The sequence below is a fragment of the Priapulus caudatus genome, unplaced genomic scaffold (genome assembly GCF_000485595.1).
Source record: "Priapulus caudatus unplaced genomic scaffold, Priapulus_caudatus-5.0.1 Scaffold602, whole genome shotgun sequence".
Classification (NCBI taxonomy): domain Eukaryota; kingdom Metazoa; phylum Priapulida; class Priapulimorpha; order Priapulimorphida; family Priapulidae; genus Priapulus; species Priapulus caudatus.
The window spans coordinates 129,725-139,237 of NW_014577663.1; the positions used below are offsets into that span (position 1 = coordinate 129,725).

General features: G+C 45.1%; 1 protein-coding gene and 1 long non-coding RNA gene across 2 annotated transcripts in view; both read left to right on the forward strand.

Annotated features, from left to right (window-relative positions):
* The first annotated feature begins 149 nt into the window (after positions 1–149).
* The window catches only part of LOC106812033, an 11,082-nt gene continuing 1,718 nt past the window's right edge, over positions 150–9,513 (forward strand). Inside the window, exons 1-2 of the long non-coding RNA XR_001394251.1 lie at positions 150–237; positions 2,321–2,472. This is a non-coding gene — a long non-coding RNA (uncharacterized LOC106812033). The remainder of the gene's footprint in view (positions 238–2,320; positions 2,473–9,513) is intronic.
* Positions 4,443–9,513, forward strand: part of LOC106812032 (SH2B adapter protein 2-like) — a 6,590-nt gene continuing 1,519 nt past the window's right edge. Inside the window, exon 1 of the mRNA XM_014815785.1 lies at positions 4,443–5,300. Coding sequence (XP_014671271.1) covers positions 4,626–5,300 — 675 coding nt within the window. The 5' untranslated portion in view covers positions 4,443–4,625. The remainder of the gene's footprint in view (positions 5,301–9,513) is intronic.

Genomic DNA, 9,513 nt, shown 5'->3' on the forward strand with positions numbered 1-9,513 from the left:
CCTAAGACGTTGTACTTGTATTATTGTATCAGGTTTTCTTTCTAATTCTGTCATTGAATGTCAATCCTATATGATTTTTTTAGGGAGCTGAGGTCGCATGATTGATCGTATGATTGCCATGCAGTCGTTGCATCTAGTATGATCTACCACCTAGAGAGGCCTATAGGAATCGCTATTGGCACGCAGGCGTAATTATCGGCATAAAAGAGACACTGCGAATTCAAGAATGATGCTTGGGTAACAATTTTTATACAACATTCGTGTCTACCACGAATTAATTAGCATTGTTTATTGCGTGACAAGTGGCTTTCATGGCTACACTGAACACTCCGTGGCCCAGTATTTGTCCATCTGCCTGTCTGTTGCACCCATTCAAGCACCAGCCAGAATAATTTTGCTATGAGTGACAGCCTTGAAATGAACTTGCCCCAAATGTATTGTTTTATTTAGAACAAGTCTTCATTATAAAAACAGTCTTTTATGGTCGATCACTTTGCAATAGTGTCTATCCGCCAGCAATGTAGAACAATGAAAGCGATGATTTTTGTTGGGTGAACAAATTGGATTCGCCTAGTCTCCAAACTGACTGTCGCCTTTGCACAATTCTATTCCAAATGAAGCGTAAATGCGCTATTCTTGAGATATGAATCAAAAATTCTCCAACCATCATTGTTGGAGCATGTAAATAGAACGTTACAATAGCACTATGATGTATAGCGGCACCTGGTGTACAATTCCACAGCTACTTTAATCGCTATAAAAAAATAACCGATTGCTTCCGAGTGCTAATTTTTGGCATAACAGACAACAAGACACGTCGCGTTCGTTTAGCATCAATTTGACAAAAAGCCCTTTTATTTTCAGAAAAATTATCAATCCAATGCAAAATTTGACCCGTTTTTTATGTCCGATCATGTGCATTCTAAATTACCAAAAAATCGTATTCGACGGCGATTTTTTTACAATTTTTTTATTGATCTCTAGAATATCAAGTTTCGCATAGGTGAATGCAATTTTATTCAATGTAAATCATTCTATTCAACGCTAGCGAGCTACATCGACTATCACGACTTGGCATTCGCAAAGCAGACGGCAACGAATCGCCTTGAAGCGGCGGGGAGGGTGGGTCAGAAAATCGCCAAAACTCAAAACAGCGAACAGCGAATTAAACAAAAATTTGCAATCGTGTGCAGCAGTGTTTGTCCGAAACGAATTTTATTGAATTTGACAGATTCCCAGAAAAACGTTTCTTATACAGAACCGTGGACACTATTAAACTCACTTAACGGTCTCATATTCCCTGCTTAGGCTTAACGAGGCATGTGGGTCAGTCCGGCCGACCATCGGAGGGCCTGCAGCTCGTGCACTAAAGCGATCGCGACTTTTGTGATCTGCATTATTGAGGCTGGCTATTGTGTGTGGTCAATGACATGCACATTGGAGATGGGTAATGGTTACTGGTAATGTATAAAACGAATTCGTTCAATGTATAGCCCCCATATTCGACTCGCGCGACTGTGCTTTTTTAGGCAAAATGTGGTGCTCGATTTAGTAACTTCGCAGATATTTTTCTTTAACAACGCGAGGACAACTATGTCTTGAACTATAATGTTGCGACGCTCGAAAGTAACATGGCTAATCCTACTTTAATATTTGGGCCGACATCGCGAAAACGGCCGACAATATATTTTTCGAGCTCCTGAATTCCAATTCTTAAGTGTAGGATCCTATGAGAGATTACATACGTGGTCTGTTCTCTGTCACGCTGAAAAAATGTTACCGGAAATTTTCACATTTTCTAATACTAATGACCTGCGAAGTGCGGGGCAGTAAATTTTCACTCGTCTTCTCGTGCCTACTGCAGTGCAGAATGTCGTAGGGTGTCATTTATTGTGTAGATTGCGCTAAAGTTGGACTCGGAGAAGTTAATGTGTGAGTTGAGAACAAATCTGGCGACATTTTCTAGTGAAGGAACAGCACATTTAGCAAATAGAAACTTTTGATTGCAAATAACGAATTCATTCTAGTTCGTACGACTAACGTCAATACTGTACTTAAGCCTAGCTCTCGGTCCCATCTTAGTCATGGCAATACTAGGTTTAACCCTATCCCTAACCCTTGTTAACCTCCCCCCCCACACACACACACACACAGACAGTCGAAGAACCCTGCTTTCGTTAAATCTCATCGGCGCAACTAATAGTCGGCGAATAGTCTTGCTATTCATAAATTCTACTGCTAAGACGTTGTACTTGTATTATTGTATCAGGTTTTCTTTCTAATTCTGTCATTGAATGTCAATCCTATATGATTTTTTTAGGGAGCTGAGGTCGCATGATTGATCGTATGATTGCCATGCAGTCGTTGCATCTAGTATGATCTACCACCTAAGGAGGCCTATAGGAATCGCTATCGGCACGCAGCGTAAATATCGGCATAAAGAGACACTGCGAATTCAAGAATGATGCTTGGGTAACAATTTTTATACAACATTCGTGTCTGCCACGAATTAATTAGCATTGTTTATTGCGTGAAAAGTGGCTTTCATGGCTACACTGAACACTCCGTGGCCCAGTATTTGTCCATCTGCCTGTCCGTTGCACCCATTCAAGCACCAGCCAGAAGAATTTTGCATGAGTGACAGCCTTGAAATGAACTTGCCCCACATGTATTGTTTTATTAGAACAAGTCTTCATATAAAAAACGGTCCTTTATGTCGATCACTTTGCCAATAGTGTCTATCCGCAGCAATGTAGAACAATGAAAGCGATGATTTTTGTTGGGTGAAACAAATTGGATTCGCCTAGTCTCCAAAACTGACTGTCGCCTTTGCACAAATTCTATTCCAAATGAAGCGTAAATGCCTATTCTTGAGATATGATCAAAAATTCCTCCAACCATCATTGTTGGAGCGTGTAAATAGAACGTTTACCAATAGCACTATGATGTGATAGCGCCACCTGGTGTACAATTCCCACAGCTACTTTAATCGCTATAAAAAAATAACCGATTGCTTCCGAGTGCTAATTTTTGGCATAGCAGACAACAAGACACGTCGCGTTCGTTTAGCATCAAATTTGACAAAAAAGCCCTTTTATTTTCAGAAAAATATTCAATCCAATGCAAAATTTGACCCGTTTTTTATGTCCGATCATGTGGCATTCTAAATTACCAAAAAATCGTATTCGACGTGCGATTTTTTTACAATTTTTTTATTGATCTCATAGAATATCAAGTTTCGCATAGGTGAATGCAATTTTATTCAATGTAAATCATTCTATTCAACGCTAGCGACTACTCGAACTATGCACCGACTTGGCATTCCGCAAAGCAGACGGGCAACGTAATCGCCTTGAAGCCGGGAGGGTGGGGTCGAAGAAATCGCCAAAACTCAAAAACCGAACAGCGAATTAAACAAAAATTTTGCACCCGTGTGCAGCGGTGTTTGTCGGAACGAATTTTATTGAATTTGACAGATTCCCAGAAAAAAACGTTTCTATACAGACACGTGACCACTATTAAATCACTACCGGTTCATTACCCTGTTAGGTTAGAGGAGCAACCGGCAGTTAGATGCGATATGATATGACTACTAGGCACTTTAATTTAATTAAATTTTTTTTTTTTTAGGGTTAGGGTTAGGGTTTAGGTTAGGTTTAGGGTTTAGGTTAGGTTAGGGTTAGGGTTAATGTTTTTTTTTTTTTTCAAGTGCCTAGTAGTCATATCCTAAGTGCCTAGTAGTCATATCCTAAGTGCCTAGTAGTCATATCATATCGCATCTAACTGCCGGGTGCGTTAGAGGATGTGACGCGTCATCGGTCGACCAATCGGAGGGCCTGCAGCTCGTGCACTAAATCTGACGCAATGTTTTGTGGTTGCATTATTTAGGCTGGCTATCGTGTGTGGCAAAATGACATGCACATAAAGATGGGTGGATGGTTACTGGTAATATAAAACGAATTCTTTCAATGTATAGCCCCCATTCGACTGCGCGACTGTTTTTCAGGCACAAATGTGGTGTCGATTAGTAAATTCGCGATATTTTTTTAAAACGCCGGACAACATTATTATGTCATAACTCTAATGGTGCACAGCTGAAGTACATGGCTACCTAGCTTTAATATTGCCACTCGGCCGAAAACGGCCGAAATACTATTTTTCAGCTCCTGAAATTCAATTCTTAAGTATAGGATCCTATGGAGAATTTAATAGTGGTCTGTTCTCACTGATCTCTATAATAATATCTATGATATTATTATAGAGATCAGTGTCTGTTCTCTTATATGCTACGAGAGCACACAACGGAAGCGCCCCCTTTTGAGAAATTACACAATCAACACAACCGGTTAAATACATTCGCGTAGCGGCGGCGCTAGCGTCGACTACCATTGGCGTAAACAACCAACCGTCCGCAATCTGTAATCAAACAGGCGAATGAATGGGAGGCAGAGCAGCGATAGCGGCAGCAGCAGCAGCAGCAGGCATCTTGTGTGTTTTCGAACTGCCTACGTTCGTATGAATGAACTGGAGTTGCTGTGCGTTTCGTCTCGCTCGTCGATATGTTGCCTCTTATAAACAATCAGACTGCGATCTGCCAGCGTTAACGTACTGTGCACATAGTTCAAATGCCTCTGCTAACGATGGCTGTGAGTTCTTCTAGCCCAAGCGTGGACAACCCACCGACGGGAGACGTGTGGCACGAATTCTGCGATCGCCATGCCCGTGCTGGAGCCGTCGAGTTCGCGAGAAACTTTCGGGTGTTTGTCACCGAGCATCCGCGATTTGCGACGTCGGCGGCCCGGCGGGAGTTCGGCGAGCGATTCGTCGAGCAGTTCATGGACAGCTTTATGAACGGCTGCGAGGCGGCGAGCAGCCCGTGCCTCGACCGCCCGACCGTGCTTCGCTTCCAACAGAACGGCATCGCCCGCTCGCGGACGCTCGACTGCGAGTCGCCGGACAACTACTCTGGCTGCTCGGACACGGAGCCGGACGGACCGAAGAACCGGCGGCCGTTCCTCCGGCGACTGTCGTTTAAGAACATCCGCCGCGGCATCTTCCAGAAGCAGAACTCGGACGAGGTGGCGCTGAAGTCACCGCCGCATTACGACAAGGTCGCCAAGGGTCAGAGCACGAAGCGCGACTGCAAGACGAGCAAGATTGTCGTCGAGATTAAGAAGGAGGGCCTCGTGAGCTTTCTCTGTGGCGAGGATTCCGACGGCAAGGCCAAGTGGGAGAAGTGTCGACTGATGCTGGTGAAGACGGCCGGTGGCTACATGCTAGAGTTCTACACGCCGCTAAAGGTACCGTTAATTAGTTCTCATGCACGAACAGTCGCACCCCGCGTTAGCAGACACCACTTTAGAGCGGAGGCCCATCTATCAAGGTCCCAAGGAGACATTTCCCTTGAGTTCCAGTTATAAAGTGAAGCTACCACTGTAGAATGAACACTCAGTGTGTGAAAGATGCTTTTGTGGTTTCCCCTCGAATGAACCTTATATAAGGGTTAGACAGCACGAGGTTCCTCCCAAATGTCTTTTGTACGCAAATGTAATGATGTAGTCGCCATAATATCAAATAGATAGCAATCACATTTTTAATCATGGCCATAAAACAATCGCATAGCCACGGTCTCTGTGTGCACACCTTACAGGCGTAGAGAATTGGCATGGTTGCACAAGTTGTTCATTGATAAACTGGCCCACTCTCTGGGTAGGCAGTTGTTCTTATTGCAGCAGTCTCCATACACTGTGATTAGTAAAAGTTAAAACAGTCCTGTGTTTATCGTAGTCCATTCCATCCACTGCTATAAATTGCATCAAGCAGAAATTCAGCTTGTTCGCTGTAATTGGAAATAAGTTGCAGAATGTGGTCAATGGCAATGCAGAAGCTGGTGACACAACTGTCACAGATGCTGCATACCCTACTGATCAAACATGGTGTACGAACCACACATAGCATACAGGCCTCACATACACCATAGACCTTGCTAGCTCTAGTACTATAGCCATTTGCTCCGTCGCACGCCTGCGGCGGAGCGAAGGGCTATAAGTACTAGAGCTAAGACCTTGCGTACCCTATCGTACCCTGTGTAGTCTACAGAAGTTTCTTGACATACAGACCATGTTTGCATTCTCAAATTTCCCATAGCATGATTTATACACCTTGCATACCGTGCAGACTGCCTACAGGCCACTCATACCATGATAAAGTTGCATAAGCCACAGATTTTCCATTCCTTGCTCACCATGCGTACTGTGCAGACATCACATGCCCTCACAGACCTAGCTCTAGAACTATAGCCCTTCACTCTGCCACAGGTGGCAGACCTAGCCCGACGAGGTCCTGGTTGCGAGGCAGCTGCTGATCTGTGCTTCTTGGATTGCATTGGGTGTGTCTTTTTGGTCTGATGTGATTTGATTGCATGTGATTTTGGGACTGTTGCGCTATCGCATTGGGTGACACCTCTCGATATGTTGTCCAGCAGACAATCGTTACCGTATTTTTCAAGGCCTCGCAAACGACACAATTTCACCGTGCTTCCACGACACGGAACCTGTGGGATAGAGGAGCGGCTGGAATTCATTGTGTTGCGTTGTCGGGGGTATGGAGATTGAGTGACCCTGGGCCTTGCGAGTCTCTTGGGAGACAAGTTCGACGAACGTTGGCAGGGCGAATTTAGAACAGTGTTTATTTTTGCTCGGCCATTCACTTTGATGGCGGTCGCGAGCTAGGTGTGAAAGGGCGATGGAGGCGGCGGTGTGGGCTCGGTGATCGTGGATGGGAATCTCTGGGGCGGCGATTTTGGATAAATCTAACTGGGGTTCGGTCGCCTCTCCTTCACAAAAAACCTGTTCACAGCTTGCCCGCATTACGCCTAGTCAAAGGAAGTGGCGGCCAATGCGGCGCCCCAACCACCGGACGGACAGAAAACCAGTGGCAGTGTGTTATAGCATTTATTATTTGAACGAAGAAATTCAGAAACGTGGGTTCTCTTCTAGTGACCCTGGCCCCTGTTGCTGGCTCGTCAGGTTGCATTCGCCACGGGCGGTAGTCACGGAAGTAGAAGGTTGTTTCTAGCGAGTTACACGCGGACATCGTGTATTTCATAGTTAAGTGAGGCTCAGCCGAGCTGCGGGCGGGTTTCTTGGCTCGGTGGGTGTGGGAGATAAGGCTCGCGTGAGCTTTGGATAGGAGCGGTAAGGTTAATGTTGCCGTTTAGTAATTAATCGGTACGATTTGCTGACAAAATCGATAGTGTAAACAACAGCTCAACACCAACTTCTATCTGGTCAAGTCGGGGCAAAGTTGGAGTTCGCTGAAATCGGCACGATTTGCTGACAAAAATCGATAGTGTAAACCCAGCATAAAGTGGGTCGCACACCAGCCGATTTTTCACGCGATTTGATCGGCCCGATAGAAATCAGCCGATATCGGGTAGGTGTGCGCGTTCATTTGTAGACGATTTTACTTACGATTATTTTTATCGGGTGATCGTTCCAAATCAAACATGTTTGATTTTGAACCGATTATTTTGAAGCGATTTTGTGTAATCCGACAAGATTTTGTGGTGTGCGCGTGAACTCAGGAAAATCGTCTACGATAAATATTGAACAGCCAATAGCTGAACGTGCCCGTGTCACATGACATTTACATTTTATCGTAGGTTTATTATGACATCACATTTTATCGTAGGTGTGCGGGTGTTTATCAGAAGGCGTCGCGCTGAGCCGATTTTACAAACGATGAAGAGATTTTTTAATCGGACCGATTTTTGGGTAGGTGTGCGCAGGCCTTCCGATAAACACGCGCACACCTACGATAAAATGTGATGTCATAAAAAACCTACGATAAAATGTATTTTTATCGGGCCGATCAAATCGCGTGAAAAATCGGCTGGTGTGCGACCCCCTTAACACAAAGTGATTAGCAAGACCGTTTCTTGGAGCTACCACAGACTTTGCATGCCCCCCATGCCAGGCTGTACGTGGGGGGGGGGGGCAGGAGAGGGTAGCGAGATCTTGCGACTACATCATATTTTCAAATCCCTGGCACGAATCGACATCAATCCACACTCCACAGCAGATTATGTTATCATTCATAAGCAGACGCGCGCGCTTTCAGGTGACGATAAGTTCTCGGTGAACATAATATCATAACACGTAAGCCAGCTCATCCTCCCCGAAAGCGCATTTTCTGTGTCAAGCCGATAAAGCCGATAAGTGAAAGGTTATAGTCTGTAAATGTGATTCCGCGGCCCATAGAGCATTAATACGCACAGAACGCTGGCGTTTCTAGACTCATCACAGCTCTAATGTTTCTGTTTACCTGGTGGGAGGGTTCCCGTTACCTCGTCAGGTGAGACCACTCTGGTAATTGCATTCAGTAATGCTGCTTCACTTGGCGAAGCACACGACTGCGTGCGATCTCTCACCGCTACTCCCACATTCCCTCATGAATTACGATATCGTGTTCCAGGAGTAGAAATGAACTTTTGAACACGGGAGTCCAACGGACTCCCTACCCTCAAAAAGAGGGTGTCCGCAGCAAAATGAGGGAGTCCGCAGTCTGAGGTTCAAAATTAAAGATATTTTACAATAACGCATGTGCTTATTTTGAAAATTCATGCGGTTGCACGTCTGCCAAATTTTCTTTGGACATTAGCTAAAAAAATACGGTAATTCCGCGACGCTGTGCTCTGGAACAAACTAGTTAGTATATCAGAATTTTCAGGGAGTCGCACGGACTCCTGCATATGTCAAATCAGGGAGTCCGACAGTAAATCAGGGAGTATTTGACTCCGGACTCCTGTTAATTTCGCACCCTGGTGTTCGCTTTCCCCCCAGCAAACGACTAATTCTACTTTCGATTCTGATTTTCGAGGAATGATTTTGGTTGATCTCGGACATTCGAAGTATCGAGACGGTAGCATGCAGGGCCAGCTTAGTGTACATTTTCGAGTGTTGTAAGGATTCCTATAGCTCTAACACGAAAACATCCAGGATTCTGGGTAAGCATTATCACGTAGGCATTATCACTGCGAACATAGGAGGCCATGTAGTACTACCATGTTTACTGCTAGTGTTCTTGTAGATAGATGGTAATAAATTTGTTGTCAGACGGTTACGCGAAACCGTATTTCGTATAGTCGCGGGAGCCATTCACGCACGCGAGCACCCACTCGTTATGTCTCTCTCTCTCTCTCTCTCTCTCTCTCTCTCTCTCTCTCTCTCTCTCTCTCTCGAAAGGGGGAAAGAGAGAGAGGAGAAGAGGCGAGAGAGAGAGATGGAGAGGCGAGAGGAGAGAGGTGGAAGAGAGAGAGAGAGAAAGAGAGAGAGAGAGAGAGAGAGAGAGAGTAGAGAGAGAGAGAGCGGAGAGAGAGAGAGAAAGAGAGAGAGAGAGAGAGAGAGAGAGAGGAGAGAGAGAGAGGAGAGAGAGACATAAAGCAGTGGGTGCCGCGTGCGTTGAATGGCTCCGCGCGACTATATAAAATACGCGTTTCGCGTACGTCTGATC